The following is a 19,826-nucleotide window of genomic DNA, read 5'->3' as shown; positions in this document are numbered from 1 at the left end:
GCCTCAGGTTCAAAGCAGCTCATTGGCATCAGCACATCGATTCGCTTACTGATGGTGCGCCCAGATTTTGGGTTACTCTTCCTACTCTTTGTTAATCTGCAGCTTCCGCATGAGTGTCGTTCAAGCTACCTCTCTCTGTGTCGCTGCGGCGTTTGGTGCTGGGGGGACCAAAGTCCCCAAAGTACTCCATTTGTGTCTGCTCTCCACCTCTGACCACCCCTAGTCGCTTGGGGGATGGGGCTTCCTCAGTTACTCCCAGTGACCGAGGGAGGCACATCCCCCCCAAGCCTCCGGCTCTCCTGCTCTGCTCTCCTCCTGGCGCCCATGTATGGAAATTAACCCGCCATCTTTGTCTGATTAATTTGCATACTCACTCCTGATTGGCTGGTGAGTGTAGTGGAGGGACGGTCAATTTACATGTTTCTTTTTTATTATATAGGATATATCCACAGTTTACATGCAGTACCATTTCACACCAGTTTCAGATGTATAGCAGAGTGGCCAGAAAACCATGTACTCTACAGAGTGGCCCCTACTCCCTGAAGCACCTATCTGCCCTATACCCAGCTTTCTAGATGTTATTGGCTATATTCCTCATGCTGTAATCTGCATCTCTGTGGCTATTCTGTAATTGCTGATTTGTACTGCTTAATCCCTTCAACTTTTTTTACCCAGCCCCCAACCCCCTCCCCCTTGACAGCTGTCAGTCTCTTCTCTGGATCATAAATTTGTTTCTATTTTGTTCATTAGATCCCACATATAAGTGAAATCATATGGTATTTGCCTTTCTCTAACTAGCTTGCTTCACTTAGCATAATATCCTCTAAGTCCATCTATGCTGAAAAATAATATTCTTAATCCCCAAAATTCAGAGTTACTACTGTTAATATTGCGGAAAGTACCATTCATATACCTGTATCACACTTCTTCATTAATTACTTTCCCTAATTGTCCTTTCTCCAGGCATTAAATGTTCTACAGTATCATAGCTGTAATGAAATCACTGGATATGTACACTATAATGTATTTGACTAATCCTTATTCTTGGACTTGAAGATATTTCCCAAATATCCACTATTATTTTTTGAAAGTATTAGGTAAATACATGTAAGTAAATATTCTCAGGTATAATTTTTAGGAAAAGGAGTACTTTTTTAGGTTGTATATGCATTTTTCCAATTCTCTCTGAAAAGATTGTGCTGATTTGTATTCTTACCAGAGTGTGTGAACCTAGATGTTTTATCACATCTTCACCAACATTAGGCATTAACTGTATCCCAGCTTTGCCAGTTTAACAAGTGTAGAAGATTAACTTGATATCAAACTTTGCTCCTCAAGTTGGGTTTCAGCCCATGCTTCCCTGACACACAGGGTTTTACTGAGGAATTTCTCTATGTTCATGTCCATTTATTTCCCAGGTTTCTTTTATTTTGGGTGTATTGTGAGTCAATAATTACTTTTACTTTCCTTAATATTTTATCTTTATATTTTTAGAAATTATAAAATTTTTCTTACATGTGATAATTCTCTTCAAATAATTTTAAGAATATGTATTCTCCATATTTGAAAAAGATTCCTTCAGCAATTTAAATAGGAATCTGGGAGTGTGGCAAAATTAAATATTTATATATTTATTTAATTTTATATATATTTATACAATGCATCATATCCAGGAAGCCCAAAGAATTGATATTTTTAAAATTGCCTTTCTAATAAAGTTATTTAGAACAATTTAAATTTTGGTTCAAAGTTTTTGCAGATTTTTGAGTTATGCTTTTATTTCTTTTTTATTGTATAATTAGGAAATATGGCCTCTAAAATTCTGGTATTGTATACCAAACTAGAAGCCCAGTGCACAAAATTTGTGCACTCTAGGGGGTCCCTCAGCCCAGCCTGTGCCCTCTCACAGTCCAGGAGCCCTTGGGGACTGTCAGTCAGACATCCTTAGCACTGCCCCGGAGGCAGGAGAGGCTCCTTCCACCAGGCTCCTTCCACCACCACTGTGCTCGCCAGCTGTGAGCCCGGCTTCTGACTGAGCGGTGCTCCCCTGTGGGAGTGCACTGACTGAGTTAAGCATATGCCCCCTGGTGGTCAGTGTGTATCATAGTGACTGGTCGTTGTGCCGTTCGGTTGATGCCGTTCGGTTGATTTGCATATTAGCCTTTTATTATATAGGATAAGCATTAAAGATCATTCACTTGTCTTCAAGTGTCTTCCTTTTCTCTAACTTCCTTTTCCTTCTCCTCCTTTCTTTAACTCTCTGTCCACCTCTGATCACCACCACACACCTACATATATACATGCATACAAATGCACATGTATGCACATGCATGCATACAAACTTCCAAGGGTTTACTTATCTGAAAAAGATCTTGGTTGGTGCTATCAGATAAAATACTGAACCCAGCAGTTAAATTTAAATCTCAGATACACAAATAAAGGTTTTTGTTGAGTTTGCCTCAAATATTGCATGAGACATACGAATACTAAAAAAGATTGTTAATCTGAAATTTAAGTTTCACTGGCCCATTCTTATTTTTATTTGCTAAATCTAGCAAACCCCAAACTGACCTTTGGTCCTAAAATGCAGTGGTGTAGTTGCTAAGAAAGAAGATTGGGACAGAACGCCATTTTGGCCATGATTAAACACTGTCACTTGCAATAACATGTTTTGTTTTGCTCCATATGTGTAGAGAGAGGCAGGAATGCCAGCAACACTGGGATGTGTCCTCCTACCTGCTCCCCAGAGCTCGGTGCACTGCTCCTGCAGCGTGGGGCACATCCCCATGAAGCAGTAGCCCTTCCCATCCTGGCAAGGGAAGCCATTGACTTGAAATCGGTCAGCAGGGCAAATACCAGATTTACCATCACACATTTCCAGCAGGTCACACTCATCTTTTGCTGGTCTGCACACTATACCAGCCTTTTTAAACTGCAGGGGGGGGATGGGAGGGGAGAGACATTGAGAGAAGGCTGTATTCCACCTGGCTTTCCAAATATTTCAAATTAACACAAATAATATTTTCCCTTTGGCCTTTTATTGCCAAGATAGTTAGGGGCATCATTCTATTCCAGTTTACATTTACCTGGTATAAGCTAAAGCCATCTCCTATTATGCTGGGGTCCAGCCCCATGGGGTCCAGGGGGTCCCAAAGGTGTAGACGGAGTCGGCGAAGAATGTTTTACACAGAGACAGTGTTCAGAACTCTCTAGCTTTCCTTATTCTCCGTGGATCTTCCCTGTGCCTGGCTGAGGCCACAGAAAAAGATCCCAAGGCAAGCTGAGCCTTTATTTTATAGTGAGTGGTAAACAAGGTAGTGGTTTCCATAGTTACACAGTTCTTGTAAGTTTCACTTGTTTACACTGTTGTAAGTTTCACTTGTTTTTGTTCTTGTAAATTTCACTTGTTTACACTGCTCTTGTAAGTTTCACTTGTTTTTGTTCTTGTTGCACTTCCCTCAGCCCATTAGCTTCCCGAGTAAGATCTAGGGAGCGTCATAAGGTCAAGCCTAATTATGCTAAGAGGACTGTGCTCTCTAAGCTGGGAATTGTTTATGACTTTGCCCACAGGTCAGTCTGAGGCTTAACCCTATATCAGCTCCCCACATCTCACCTTTCTTTTATTTTTTTAAGCCCAGCCCCAGGCCCCTGCAATAACAGGGGCATCAACCCTCAACCCCTTTGCAAATTTCAATCAGTCAGTAACCTCTTCAGGGCAACCCCAGGCAGTGCAGGATTGGACCTCCGCTCCACCACCCACGCAATACTAACCCCAGACTCGCAGGTAACAGCCATTCCTACAGGTGTGTCTGGGCCGCTGCCTGAGGGAACTGTAGGTTTAATATTAGGACAGAGCTCCACCTCGCTACAGGGGATCTTAGTCATCCCAGGAGTTATTGATGCAGACTTCACAGGAGAAATACAGATTTTACTTTCCCCGCCCACCACAACTATACAGATTCAGCCCAACCAGAGAATTGCCCAATTACTCCTGTTACCAATACATAAAATAGGGACAGCTATTACCCAGGAAGCCAGAGGGGCTGGAGGCTTTGGATCTAGTGATGCAGCATTTTGGATACAAGAAATCCATGCTGCTAGACCTATAAAAATTTTACAAATTCAAGGAAAACCAATTGAAGGTCTTTTGGATACAGGAGCAGATGTTTCCTGCATAGCAGGGAAGGATTGGCCCTCTTCGTGGCCCACGCACACCACCCCCACTTCCCTAATAGGACTAGGCAAGGCATCTAATGTAAAAAAGAGTTCTCAGATTTTAACTTGGGCTGATGAAGATCAACATTCAGGAACATTCTGTCCCTATATAATTACAACTATCCCCTTTACATTATGGGGAAGAGATATCTTGTCTCAAATGGGAGTTCTGTTATATAGCCCCAGTGATAGAGTAACATCACAAATGGTAGACATGGGATTTAATCCAGAAAAGGGATTAGGAAAAGAAAAGCAAGGAAGACTATATCCTATAGAAGTAATACCTCACACTCCTGGACAGGGACTTGGATATCAGGATGGGCAAAGTCATAAACAATTCCCAGCTTAGAGAGCACAGTCCTCTTAGCATAATTAGGCTTGACCTTATGACGCTCCTTAGAGAGCACAGTCCTCTTAGCATAATTAGGCTTGACCTTATGACGCTCCCTAGATCTTACTCGGGAAGCTGTAAACAAGTGAAATTTACAAGAACAAAAACAAGTGAAACTTACAACAGTGTAAACAAGTGAAACTTACAAGAACTGTGTAACTATGGAAACCACTACCTTGTTTACCGCTCACTATAAAATAAAGGCTCAGCTTGCCTTGGGATCTTTTTCTGTGGCCTCAGCCAGGCACAGGGAAGATCCACGGAGAATAAGGAAAGCTAGAGAGTTCTGAACACTGTCTCTGTGTAAAACATTCTTCGCCGACTCCGTCTACACCTTTGGGACCCCCTGGACCCCATGGGGCTGGACCCTAGCACTATTATATCAATTCCACTGATTTTGGCCAACACTCTGATTCTTTAAGCAATCAATATTTCTGGATTTGTAGTAGAAACATTATAGAAATATCAAGGAGAAAAGTACCAAAGAAAACCAAGCAATATCCTAGATGCAAAGAAGGAAGTTATTTCTGACTTTATTGAATGCATCATTGACAAGACTTTCATGGAGGTTTCAATCTGTAACTTCAGAGGATCTTCCATCTTAAGGGAGTTACGTTTACAAGAACCAGTAAATTTGGAGTTTGCCATTTAGTGATCCTATTAATCTGCACGTTTTCTGTTCTGAGCCTCTTTTCCCTCAAAAGCAAAATGAGATACTAATACCTACTTCAAAGGGGTGTTGGAGGATGAAATAGCTCATGTTTGTCAAGCCCTCAGGGAGGACTTGATAAGTGGCAGGTAGCATTATGTAGAGACAGGAAAATGCTGTTTTCCTTATTTCATTTAACACAACCCCTGAGATTTTAACATGAAAAAATAAAGGGTAGTCATCATGGTTAAGACAGAATAAAAGAATCTTACCTGGCACTTTTCACAGCATTCTCCTAACGCACATTGAAAACCTGCCTTGATTTTACATGTTTTAGCGTCACAGCAGATGTTGGTGCATTCCTAAGGAATACCAGAAACAATCGCAAATGCCAAATTACTTTTTGGTCTCCTTTCAGCACAATTCATAATACAATTTGTTCATTGCACAGACCTCATTTTGGTATAGTCTGAACATAATTTTCAGGAAAATAAAAAACAACAACAAAGCTTAACATTAGAAAAGCTGAGATTTTAGAACAACGAAGGGCTTGGTATTTTTCTGATTCTACTTATATATTTTTTAATTTGAATATCTTTTTTTAGTTCATCAAGCTTCCCATATTAATACTGAAAATATGAGAGCCAACAAACACACAAAGGACAGTTTATTAAAAAAAATAACAATTATCTAAATAAAGAACATAATTAATTCAACCGATCAGTTATGTATCTATTCAGCAGTAAATTTAATATCTAGAACATGTAACTGAAAGTCTAAAAATATAGTTCTTTATTAAATTTCTACATCTAATTCAACCCTACATAAAGCAGTATACTTTGTTTTGTTCTCCTTGCCTAGTTTTTGAGAAATCGTGCCCCTTTCTCATTGTAGCAATTGAGATTCCCCAAGACGAATGGTATATTCAGAATTACAATATTTAAGCTTAAAATTCTTACCCAATTTCAAATATAAGTATCATCTAAGAAAGTTTGCTCTTTCTCACAGAATGAATAGATCTGAAATCCTACTTGAAGTTACTGAGAAGCTGGACCCTGGGGGTTTGACATGTTACTTATATTAAGTGTTAATAAGAGTGGGACAAGGGTCCTATGCAGAATCCCGGCTGCCCTGTGAACAAGGTGGGATCAGGCCAGGCACTTATAACGGTAACAAGTCCTGAGTCACCAAGGGATAAACTGTGCAGGGTGCTGTGGGACTGCTGAACAGCACCCCTGAGTTCACACCGTGGCTCCTTCGTTTACCAGCCTGGTGACCTTGGGCAAGCTACTTCCGCTCTCTGAGCACTGTCGTAGTGCTCTGTCTAAAGTGACTGCTCAAGAAGGCATAGGGCATGTAAGAGATGTGAAGTACTTCTGACAGAAAGGGCGGGATAAGGACACAAAGCCCCGGCTGGTGAGTGGTATTAAAAAACTAGACATGGGGAAGAAACCCAAGAAGGTCTGTTAAGCAATGCGGGATTCATTGTTAGAAAAGCTGGCCTGGCAAGTATTTACAAGTGAATATACAAAAATCACAAGAAACATGAACTTTTATAGTGAACCACATTATATCATTTTTAAAAATATATCTCAAAACTGTTTCATTTTATTTAAAATTAAATGCATCACGGTGATGTTGGTTAATAAAATTACATAGATTTCAAGTGTACAAACACTATAGAGTTGTATAGCTTATCTTCTTGGCAATTTAAAACAAACTAAACTTTTATATAAAGGACTCAGTTGTACCTCGGAAGTCCCACAATCACAGTCCTCTCCCATTTCTACCAACTGATTCCCACAGATTGGGTTGGATATGATATCTGTAGGTAACGGAACATTAAAGAGGCAATTTGATAATTTGTCTTCAAAATAGTTGGCATAGCTGACACGGCTGCAGGAACTGAAGTCTGTGGGTATATGGAAGCTGTGAAGATAAGGAAAGAGAAGAGAATGCAGTTATGCTGAGCAGGTAGGGGACAAATATCAGACATTGGGGATGGTACACCCGAAACCTTCCCCAAAAGAGCAAATCAAAGCCACTGATCAACTACCAAGTCATAAGCTCATTTACATACTAAATTAGCCCACCTGAATGGACATAAACACCTCCAACTAAATGAGAAAAATACAGAATCCGGGCTGCTGTTTAAAAAAACAAAAATGCAGCCCAGCCAGTGTCACTCAGTGGTTGGGCATCGACCGATGAACCAGGAGGTCAGGGTTCGCTTTCCTGTCAGGGCACATGCACAGGTTGTAGGCCTAATCACTAGTGTGGGGCCTACAGGAGGCAGCCGATCAATATTTTCGCTCATCATTGATGTTTCTCTCTTTCTCCCTCTCTGAAATCAATATATATATATTAAATGTACTAATATTTTGAAAAAATAGCATCAGATATGTAGTTGGCATGCAGCCATATGCTATTTCGCAGAATGGAGACTAATCCTATATCGAGAAGCTAAGAAGGAAATGAAAAAGAGGAAATGAATGTGTAAAAGGGAGTCTGGAATTTTTAAAGATAAAATTGCCTGGTAAGTTTGCCTAAGGCAAGGCAGAAATGAGTAATCTCTTTTCACAGACTCTCTCTTCATCTTCCTGTAAGAACTTTCTTCTTTAGATTTTTCTCCTAGAACTTTTTCCTTACTGCCACCCAATCTAAACTTAATCAAAATTTGATAAATGCTAATGATTTCATATAGGTGAGGATAAAATGACAAATCACCCTAAGAGCAAAGAGAAAATATGTTTAAACTATGTGTTAGTTAATGAAAAATATTAGCATATAGGGGAGGGATAAAGTAGTTTGGTATAGATACACATTTGTGATGTTGCTATTTAATCATTTAAAACCTTGACCATGTTATGGAAGATGACATAAAAGAGTAGCACACCCAAGAGAAAAATTAAAAAAAAAAAAAAAAACAGGGGGAAATAGCATCTTCCCAGAGAGACTTACCTTAGTGCATTGTTCATCACACAGATTGTAGCAGGGCACTTGCAAACATGGGCGTCATGAAACATCCCAAAGTTATGGCCCATTTCATGGGCCATTGTCCCTGCAACTTTAAGTACATTGTCACTGTGGTCCTAAGGGTGAGAACAAGAAACAGATCTAGTTTGTAATCTAAAGTATCACTCAGGGTATAATTAAATGCTTTTATTGTAGCCAAGTGGAGAGGCTGATTTTAGCTTTAGCCTACTCACCGTACCCATCATCTGTCCTCTGTCCTTCTCCTCCCCTCCCCTCCCCTCCCCTCTCCTCCTCCTCCCCCCCTCCTCCTCTTCCTCTTCCCCCTCCTCCTCCTTCTTCTTCTTCTTCTTCTTCTTCTTCTTCTTCTTCTTCTTCTTCTTCTTCTTCTTTCTCTCTCTCTCTCTCTCTCTCTCTCTCTCTCTCTCTCTCTCCACACACACACACACACACACACACACACACACCAAAATAAAATAAAACAAAAACTTCAATACTGAATGCCCATCACAGGTCATATTACCTGCCCTTTTTTTCTTGTGAATGGGGAATTTTTTAAAATTTTTTTTATTGATTAAGGTATTACATATACTGAGTGTCCAGATTATTATGACCACCTGATGTTTGCAGGCAAATTAGCTATACTTTTGCGCTGAAGTTGCTAGAGGGCCAGACCATTATAAATAGAGAAGCAGGCTGTTTACCATGACAGTAGAAGTGATTTTTTTCTGAAGATATGGGTATATAATACGATTTAAGTCTTTGAATGAGGGATATGTATTATGATGAGTGGCCAGATTATTTTGATCACCTGATGTTTGTAGGCAAATTAGCCATACACTGCATCATATGGGATATGGAAGCCGAAGGCCTGTTCGAACACCTTTGCTGTTGCAGTTACCAAGATAAAACATCTCCAATTCACACAGGAACACAAGGATTGGACAGTTGAGCATTGGAAAAAAGTCATGTGGTCCAATGAATCACGTTTCCAGTTGCATCATGCAGATGGCAGAGTGAGAATTTGGCGGAAACAGCATGAAAGCATGCATCCCACATGCATGAGTACAACCCTTCAAGGTGGTGGGGGAAGTGTTATGGTTTGGGGTGTGTTTTCCTGGCATGATTTGGGCCCTTTAATTCATGTGGAACAACGTCTGAATAGCACAGCATACCTAAGTATCATTGCTGATCAAGTTCATCCTAACATGTTGATGGCATATCCCAATGGAGATGGCTTCTTCCAACAAGACAACACGCCATGCCATGGTGCTTGTATTGTGCAGGAGTGGTTTCAAGAACATGAGGGAGACTTTACCTTGCTTAGGTGGCCCCCCACAATCACCAGATCTCAATCTAATTGAGCATTTGTGGGACAAAGTTAAAAGAGTCATCAGGCAGCTGGTTCCACAACCATCAAATCTCACAGACTGGACAGTGTTATTCATCAGGCATGGTGTCAGATTCCTTGCATCACCTTTCAACATCTCGTGGAGTCAATGCCAAGAAGAATCACCACAGTATTGAGGGCAAAAGGTGGCCCAACGAAGTACTGATGGGGTGGTCATAATAATCTGGCTACTCACGTTCAAATATATCCCACGTTCAAAGGCTGTTAAACCGCATTGTTTACCCATGTCTTCAGAAAAAAATCACTTCTACTGTCATGGTAAACAACCTGCTTCCCTATTTATAATGGTCTGGCCCTCTAGCAACTTCAGCACGAAATTATAGCTAATTTGCCTACAAACGTCAGGTGGTCATAATAATCTGGACTCTGTGTATGTGTCCTTATCCCCCCAGTTCCCCCCACCCCACTCCCATTCATGCCCTCAGCCCCCTGGTGTGTATGTCCATTGGTTATGCTTATATGCATGCATACAAGTCCTTTGGTTGACTTTTACCCCTTACCCCCACCCTTCCCTACCTTTCCTCTGAGGTTTGAGCATCTGATCAATGCTTCTCTGTCTCTGGATCTGTTTTTGTTCATCAGTTTATGTTGCTCATTATAATCCGAAAATAAGTGAGATCATGTGATATTTATCTTTCTCTGACTGACTTATTTCACTTAGCATAATGCTCTCCACTTCCATCCATGCTGTTTCAAATGGTTGGAGTTCCTTCCTTTTTACCACAACATAATATCCCATTGTGTGGATGTACCACGGTTTTCTAATTCACTCATCTGCTGATGGGCACTTAAAATCTTCGCTATTGTAAATTGTGCTGCTATGAACATAGGGGTGCATATATCCTTTCTGATTGGTGTTTCTAGTTTCTTGGGATATATTCCTAGAAGTGGGATCACTGGGTCAAATGGAAGTTCCATTTTTAGTTCGTTGAGGAAACTCCATACTGTTTTCCACAGTGGCTGCACCAGTCTGCATTCCCACCAACAGTGCACAAAGGTTCCTTTTTCTCCGCATCCTCGCTAGCATTTGTCATTTGCTGATTTGTTGATGATAGCCATTCTGACAGGTGTGAGATGGTTGTTTTGATTTGCATCTTTCAGATGATTAGTGAATTTGAGCATGTTTTCATATGTCTCTTGGCCTTCTTTATGTCTTCTTTCGAAAAGTGTCCATTTAGGTCCGTTGCCCATTTTTTGATTGGATTGTTTATCTTCCTTTTGTTAAGTTGTATGAGTTCCCTGTAAATGTTGGAGATTAAACCCTATTGGAGATAACATTGGCAAATATGTTCTCCCATGCAGTGGGCTTTCTTGTTGTTTTGTAGATGGTTTCTTTTGCTGTGCAGAAGCTTTTTATTTTAATGTAAAATAAATGGGATGTAGTCCCATTTGTTTATTTTCTCTTTAGCTTCTATTGCCCTACGAGCTGTATCAATGTTGGCATAAGAACAGACATATAGACCAATGGAATAGAATAGAGAACCCAGAAATTGACCCAAACCACTATGCTCAATTAATATTTGACAAAGGAGGCAAGAGCATACAATGGAATCAAGACAATCTCTTCAATAAATGGTGTTGGAAAAATTGGACAGATATATGCAAAAAAAAAATAAACTAGACCACCAACGTACACCATACACAAAAATAAACTCAAAATGGATAAATGACTTAAACGTAAGATGGGGGAAACCATAAAATTATTAGAGGAATCCATAGGCAGCAAAATCTGAGACATATGTGAAGGGGAATATTTTAATGAGAAAGATATTAGTGGTTTCCTGCCATGAGAGATAGCAAAATTTATTCAGCATGATAAGGAATCAGAAATGTTTTTAAAATAATCTACCTCCAGTCCCCAGCTTGCTTTTTAATACCTTCTAATTCAATTGGAGAGCTTTGATATGTTTAACTAATGGAGCTTTAAAAGTGTTGATTAACCTAAAACTTTAGCACATGGGTATCTTTTTCAACTCTATTACTGCCAAGACTGTACTTCAATGAATTCCAGACGTGCCCCATTGCATGAAGTCCAACCAATGGCCAACTTCATTACCAGATTATTTCTGATTAGAGGTGCACTTAAAAACACTAGAAAATTATTGCTAGTTTTAATTTCCCAATGGAGAGACAAATTTGCTGATAACACCAATCCACAGAAACCCGATTTCCTTATCTTCTTCGTTTCAAAGAACCAAGTAAATAGATTCATAATGCACAGTACAAGACTGGCAAGCAAGGAAAACTCGTGTAAGATGAGAAGGTAATACCTATCATTCACAAATTGTTTCATCCTGTTGAAATAAATATGTTAAACTTTGCTATCTAGTAAGATACAACTCCCTGGTTGGAGACAAAAACAAATCAAAAAGATTAAGAAAAGTAGAAGTGTGTTTCAAGACTGTCCAGATTGCTTTAAGATTTATTCAAATTTAGGGTATTCCTTTAAAATAGTTATTTTCATAACTTCAATGTTTTTCCCCTGGAATGACCCCATAAACAAGATAAAACATTATGATCGTGCTGGGTTTATACTGGATATGCAAGCTACATTCAACATTTGAAATTCAATGTTAATCAGCCATGTCAAGACACTGAAGGAGAAAAAACTATACTATCTTCTCAATAAATTCACAAAACAGAGCATTTGACAAGCTTGAACACAGACCAATTGATTATCTTAAACAAACCTGAATGATGCCAACAGAATGGTAAGGAGAGCACATTGTGGACATGAAAGCAAGACCCACAGTTGTTCCAGAAAGTTCTGTTGCCCTGAAAGAAATTGATATGACAACTAAGCTTTATTTTCTATAGACAGTTCATCCACAACTCTAAATGATTAACAGAGAAACTCACATTGTGAATCATCACTCTAAATATGTCCTTCCGTTTTTTTTCCTGGACTGGTAGTTTAGTTGGTTAGAGTTTCTTATCAATATACTAAGGTTGTGGGTTCAGTCTCCAGTCAGGCAGGGCACATACAAGAATCAACCAATTAATACATAAATAAGTAGAAAAACAAATTGATATTTCTCTGTTTCTCTCTCCCTTCCTCTCTCTCTAAAGTAAATAAATAAATGATTTAAATATTTTCTTATTTTTTTTAATTTGATGAGGCATTTTTCTTATACAATGGTTGTCATGTCACCTAAATCTAAGCACCTGAATGTAATCACTTTTAATATTTTATATCTATCATTCATGATTATTATATTTTCATTGTGGAATACATCCCTTGTCAGAAAATGTGTTTTTGCCTCATGCACTGGGGGGGCCCTCAGCTGAGCCTGCCCCCTCTCACAGTCCGGGAGCCCTCAGGGGATTTCCTACTGACAGCTAAGCCACAGTCTGGCCTCCATCTGCGGAAGGCAACTAGCTGATCAGGGGAAGGCACCACGCCCATCACCCCGCTGCTGCTGCCACTGCCAGCCACTGCAGCTGCCAGCACTCAGCCCTTGCAGCCGCCAAGGTGTTTTCGTCAAAACGGACTCCAGTCCCTTCACCATGAAAAAAGTGACAACTTTCTTTAGGCATTTTCAAGATGTCTCTTTCATAGAATATAACCTTTCTTTCTTTCTTTCTTCCTTTCTTTCTTTCTTTCTTTCTTTCTTTCTTTCTTTCTTTCTTTCTTTCTTTCTTTCTTTCTTCCTTCCTTCCTTCCTTCCTTCCTTCCTTCCTTCCTTCCTTCCTTTCTTTCTTTCTTTCTTTCTTTCTTTCTTTCTTTCTTTCTTTCTTTCTTTCTTCCTTTCCTCACCTGAGGATATTTTTCCATTCATTTTTAGAGAGCGTGGGAGAGGGAAAGACAGAGAGAAACATCAATGTGAGAGGGACACATCGATTGGTTGCCTCCTGCATGAGCCCTGACCTGGGCCCCAGCCAGGGAGGAGCCTACAACCTAGGTATGTGCCCTTGACCAGAATCAAACTGGGACCCTGCGGTCTGCAGGCTGAGACTCTATCCACTGAGCCAAACTGGCTAGGGCAGGATATGATATTTATTAGCCCCTCCAGCAGCAGACCTCCATTTTTTCCTCCAGGAGTGAGATGGAAAAACCCTAGATCACCTTCTTGGATTCTTATTACCCAAGCAAGTGGCATACTGCAAGCTTAGCCAATGAGCGGTCAGAAAAAGTGTTTCCTGTGCAGCTCACACACAGAGGCGGGACTTCTGGGGCACGGCCCTCTCCCTCCGACCCTTCGCAGCCACAGCAGCTTTGTCGGGAAGGATGTCCAGAAGGTCATCTGGAAGACATCTGGTCTAATTAGCATATTACCCTTTTATTAGTATAGATTGTCACATATGCTTTGTTTTAATTTATATTTTCCTGTTATAAAAGGGTGTCCCAAAATTCACACAAGTTTTAAATTTTACGCCATTTGTGCCGTAAAGTGTTGCCAATGACCAAAAAAAAGATAGCATGACAGCTGACAGTTCAGGGTTATTAAAAATGGAGCGCTACAAAAAAAAACGCTTTTTCATTGTTGAGTAATATTTTAAAAATAATGAAGGTTTGGCAGCTACAGTTCTCAATTTTTGTGCAAAATATAGTCGGAATAGTGATTTAACTTCATCAACTGTGATGAGATTAATTAAAAAATTTAGGGAGACTGGCTCAATTAGTGATCCTAAACATTCTGGCTGTCCTTCAACAAGTCATTCAACACAAAATATCAAAGCAGTTCATGAGAGTGTTGCTGAGAGTCCAGGGACATCAATTCGGCACTATGGTCAAGAATCAGACATTTTGAGAAGCTCTCTACAGCGTATTCTCATGAAAGATTTGCATCTTCATGCTTACAACGTTCAATTGACTCAAGAAACTGAAGCCTACTGACCACGCACAGCGAATAGAGTTCGTTGAATGGATTATGGAACAACAACAAGTGGATGCTGATTTTTCAAACAAAATCATCTTCAGCGATGCGGCTCATTTTCATCTTGATGTCTTGGTTAATCGACAAAATTGTCACATTTGGGGTTCAGAAAATCCAGGAGTGATTGTTGAGAAACAAATGCATACACAACGTGTCACTGTTTGGTGCAGATTTTGGGCTGGAGGCATCATCGGACCATTCTTCTTCGAAAATGCGGCTGCTCAGGCAATAACAGTTAATGGTGCTTGCTATAGTGACATAATAATCCATTTACCAGATATGCTATTCCATACATAACCCTATACTTTATGAATCAATAAAAAATTTACATTTTTTAATTATAAACCTGTGTTTTCTATCAAAATTACTTCTTGTGTGAATTTTGGGACACCCTTTATATTTTTATAACCATTTACTTTTATTTTCCTTTAGCACTGTTTTAAGTATAGTAGGATTTGGAATTTGGGCCCATTCTGAAAGATTTTGTGTTAATGAACCTTATTTGTTATTGAAATATTTGTCCTGTTGAAGAGGGATTTGAAACACTTGCGTTTATTTATGGAGATGATGTATTTGGTCTTTAGTAATTCTAATTTATTTTTCTCAGTTTTTAATGATTCCACTTTATTTCTTTGTTATTCTTCTTCTGCTATCTGTTCAAGATCCTGGTCCTCATTTGTACTAGAAATTTGCAATATATGCATCATTAGTGTCATCCCATACACTGGGAGGTCACAGGTTCCATTCCAGATCAGGGCACATACCTAGGTTGTGTGTTTGATGTTCTCTCTCACATTGATGTTTCTCTCTCTCTCTCTCTCTCTCTCTCTCTCTCTCTCTCTCTCTCTCTTTTCCCCTCTCTCTGAAATCAATAAGAATATCCTCTGGTGAGGATTGAAAAAGAAAGAAAATAAATTTACTTAGTAGATGCAGTTACATTTAAAAAAGAACCTATATCTTCCCACTTATCAACATCAAGAATGGAGAATATTAATTTTTGCCATGCAAAATGAGGAAATTGCATTCACTGTGGAGTGTTCAGATATGTTATTTTGAAATGATATTGACCTCTTAAAAATTATATTGTAAATTTACTTATACTTACATCTACATTTTTTTAGGTTCAATCTCACTACTACCTCATTTATAAAAAATAAAATCTTTCCCCATCTTGGAGTTATCTAGTTTGGTTCCAATTTTTAGTGAATAGAATATATTTAGACTCTAAGGTCTCTACCTGATTACACTGAGATACAGGTATCTTTTGTTAATTAGTCAGGTAAATGGTAAACTTTCTATTTACAAGTAAATAGACAATTATTTCTTTCCATCATATATTTTAATCTGTTTATTTTAACCTATTCAAGAAATTTACTCGACATTTGATTTCCAATTTTTTATTTATGCACCTGTTATCTTATGTATAATTTGTATCTCTCTATCCTACTACTCACATACAGGAATACACTATAATCAAGCATGGCCCTGGAGACAGTCTGGTAATTGGATTCCCTTAATACTTACTAGTTTAAGATCTTGAAAAATCATGAATTTTTCAAAAATGATGTTTTACCTTTGGTGGGCCCTTGAGTCTGGCTGACCTTCCCAAATGAAGGAACTCTGGCTGCTGTTCTTCAAAGATAACCCCAAAGACCAGCTTTGCAATATTCACATCCTGGAGTGCCTATGAATCTGCATAGGTCTATGACTCGCTCTTGACCAACAGAACAAATCATGTGACCATGTCATTTCTAAAATTGGGTCAAAACAAAGCCTTAAAGCTCTCTCCTGGGCCCCTTAGAATGCCTCTTCTGGGAAAAGTGAGTCACCTACTAAGATATCCAAAATCCTGAGACTGCCATGTTAGAGGCAGTCCAAGTTAGCCACACAAAAAGCTGTATATACAGAAAGATGACCAACCAGCCCCCCTTCTCCAGCCTCACCAGGCAAATTATCAGCCATATAAGTGAAGAAGACTTAGTTTAAGTCAAGAGGTTGTGAGCTGATGTGTTATACTGTAATAGATAACCAGCAAACAATATTAATTCTGACAAAATCTAATTTCCTGCTGCTTCCTTCTATCTGATACAGCTGCAAGCTATCCAGCAGAATTTTCTTGATCTCTTTTAAGGCAAATGTTCAGCACTTTTTGTATAATTTACAACTTTTATATTTATTTTCCCTGTTTTTTTAAAATTAGTCATTTCAGCAGAATGGTAGAGGTGTGTAATCAGAATGCAATATTCAATTTATCTTCTATTCTAGAAGTGTGTCCTGACTAGCACTTAAAGCTAATCAATTCTTTTTAAATAGTAAATCTAAATTCATCTGTCCATCCTCTAAACCAGTCTTTCCTTTCTGTGCATCCAATAAAAACAAACAAACTTCTTGTGAATCATTACTAAATCATTAGCTTCTCATAAAAAAGAAAAGAGCATATTCAACATAAGGTCCTAATGAATACTTTTAAAACTTTTAACCTTCTATGTTAAACCATGTCCCCTTACCTTATACCCTGAGATACCACTTGCTTTGCCCGGGCTTTGAGAAGTTTTATGCTAAAAACCACATAACATAAAAAGGGGGGAATCTATACATACGTGATTAACTGAGCAATATCATGACGCTTTCTTCTAAGGAGGATATCCCCCCTCCATTTAGAAAAGTTTTCCAAGGTGAAGCTTGCATTTGGGGTGATCTTTATCTTATCCTCATCATTCCAGATTTCTATCCCCACTAAGGCCACATGAGTATTGAGCTTTTTATAAACCTGTCCAAAGAGAAAAAAATGACAAAACATCAACTTATAATGGTGACATCATCATTTAATATTCTCAATATACTTTAGATTTTCAAACTATTTATAACACCACTGTAAAAGCTTTCTTTCTAAACAAACTTGTGAATGGAAGTTGCCATTTCTTTCTTGCAGAGGCTGGTACCCCCATTCTTAGGCAAAACAAACACCCTTAGATATTTCAGGTCTGTAAATTCCTTTTTTTTTTTTTTTGAGAAAAGGTTCTTTTGAGACAAACCTTTTTTCTGTCTGCAACCTCAAGAAATATAATTTTCTATTAGTGGTTCATTACTATTACTTCATTTAACTCAATGCCTTGTAGCATTCTTAGAATCTCCATGTTTCAGAACTTAGCAAGGTTGAGTCAGTGCTGGTTTGGACAGTAGTAAAGAAAGGTGCTATGTGGAAAAGTCCTACATCTGGAAGTCACAATGAAATAAGTGGTCCTCTAATTCTGATAACTGAACTATAAACCAAATACACTACAATGCACATAGAATAACCTTTGGAAATAAGTTAAGCTTATGAGACAATACGCTTACTCTAAATATAAAAACTTAAATAGTTGCTGTAGTTTATAAAACTATAGTGTTGGTCAAAGGATGAAAACTGCCAGTTTTATGATGAATAAGTTCTGGGGATAGAATGTAGGGCATGGTGATTAAAGTTAATATTACTATATCATATAATATACTTGGAAATTGCTAAAAGAGTAGATGTTCAATGTTCTTCTCAAAATAAAGAAATGGTAATTATGTAACATGATGGAGGTGTTGGCAAACCTATGGTGGTAATCATTCCGCAATATATAAGTATTTCAAAGCAATGCTTTGAACACCTTAAACTTACACAATGCTATATGCCAATTATATCTTTGAGGTATACTGAAAAAAAGCCACAGTGACAGGTTTTCTCATGGGGCAACATTCTGCCGCATTAAAAGTAGTTTGTAAAATAATAAAACATTTAGGAATACAAGTATCACCAAAAGAGAAGTAAAAATCTAACAAGATTAAAATCCTCTCTATTATTCCCTCAACTTCCTTATTCCTTTCTTGCTTTATTTTAGTCACCTGACAAAACTCTAATCCTGGCTAAAGCTCACTCCCCACTCTGCCTGCCCCACATCATGCCTCAGAACCCCAACAGGGAAAGCACACCATGCTGACTGCTTCCACATTGAAGCCCTGACTACTGACCTCCGGTGGTCTTTCCCACACGCCAGAAACCAGCTGCATTTCCAAAATCCATTCACTCTCTGCACATTTTTTTCATACTCACTCCTCTTTCTTTGAAATTCTGACAGTTTCTTTTAAATCCTCACTTTAAATGGATGCCCCTGCTTCTCATACTCACTAAGCATCTAGAAGCAATCAGGAGAGAACTTCCACAAGCTCCTACCACCCATCTATCTACCCCCTGGCCTACACCTGTTGGAACAACCCATGCCTCTCCTTTCTTACGATGAATGCTCTGTGAATTGAAGGACAACTCCTCTATTTATGCACCAGATCAAAGAGTTCTTCCAGCAACTCTTCCATCTTCCTTCTATGGAATTGTTTCCCATTAGCAGCAAAATGGGGGTTAGAGGATGAAAAGAGAATTTCTCTTTATGACCCTTCTCCCTCCAACTTAGTCTCCATTTCTCTGTTCCCCTTTATAGCAACTTCTGGGGAGAATTTTCCATATTTGCTGTCTCTAATTTCACTTCTTTCACTGTCTCTGGACTCACTCTAATCCTGATTTACTGTTGTACTCCACAGAAACTTGCATCTCCAGGTGACCAATAACCTCTACTTTGTTAAATGCAATGGTCAATCCTTAGTGCTCAGAAGCATCTACAATCTTTGATCATTTTTCCTTTTATAGATTTCTGTTTCAAGTAGCTTCTAGAAGAACAACTCTCTCCTGGTTTTCCTCCTGCCTCACTATCTACTATTTCTTGGTCTCTATCAGTGTCTCCTCCACTCTAATCTCTCCTCAGAGAAGTACTTCAATGATCTGTCTTTGGGTTTCTTTTCTACTTATCTAGGCCCACACCCTTGGTGAGCCTGCACCAACAGTTTCTTGGCAAACTATTTCTAGAAAGGTCTAGATAGAAAATATCTTAAGCTTTGAGGCCGTGTACTCTGGGTTGAAACTATTCACCACCTCCAGCATTGTATCAGGAAAGCAGCAAAACAGACCTTGTGCAAACAAATGGGGGTGGCTGTGTTTCACTAAAACTTTATTTTGTAAAAAGGCAGCAGGATGGATCTGGTACACAGGCTACAGTTTTCTGACCCGTGCCTTCTCTATATGTGCTGGGGACTTACAGATTTATATCTTACAGATTTACATAGCACTCCAATCTTATATTTGCAGCATTTCTACCTGGAAATCTTTATACAAAAAGATATCTCAATGTTAATTTGTCCAAAATGGAAATCCTAATCTGTCCTCTGAGTCACCATCCCCTACTGTTTTCCCCCATTCCTTGTTCATTAAGTCAAAACCCTTTATGTCACTTGACT

The 19,826-nt window shown here is 38.9% G+C and overlaps 1 protein-coding gene across 1 annotated transcript in view; it reads right to left on the bottom strand.

Moving 5' to 3' along the window:
* ADAM28 (ADAM metallopeptidase domain 28) overlaps positions 1 to 19,826 on the bottom strand; it is a 57,985-nt gene that overhangs the window by 16,151 nt on the left and 22,008 nt on the right. The window contains exons 9-14 of the mRNA XM_023759119.1: positions 17,117 to 17,286; positions 12,330 to 12,414; positions 8,217 to 8,347; positions 7,007 to 7,184; positions 5,528 to 5,617; positions 2,737 to 2,932 (exon numbers count right to left, since the gene is read on the bottom strand). Of these exons, the coding sequence (XP_023614887.1) occupies positions 2,737 to 2,932; positions 5,528 to 5,617; positions 7,007 to 7,184; positions 8,217 to 8,347; positions 12,330 to 12,414; positions 17,117 to 17,286 (850 nt within the window). The remainder of the gene's footprint in view (positions 1 to 2,736; positions 2,933 to 5,527; positions 5,618 to 7,006; positions 7,185 to 8,216; positions 8,348 to 12,329; positions 12,415 to 17,116; positions 17,287 to 19,826) is intronic.

This window comes from Myotis lucifugus, unplaced genomic scaffold, assembly GCF_000147115.1.
Source record: "Myotis lucifugus unplaced genomic scaffold, Myoluc2.0 scaffold_148, whole genome shotgun sequence".
NCBI lineage: Eukaryota > Metazoa > Chordata > Mammalia > Chiroptera > Vespertilionidae > Myotis > Myotis lucifugus.
Note: the sequence above shows the minus strand (reverse complement) of the source record. Positions and strands in the feature narration are given on the sequence as shown.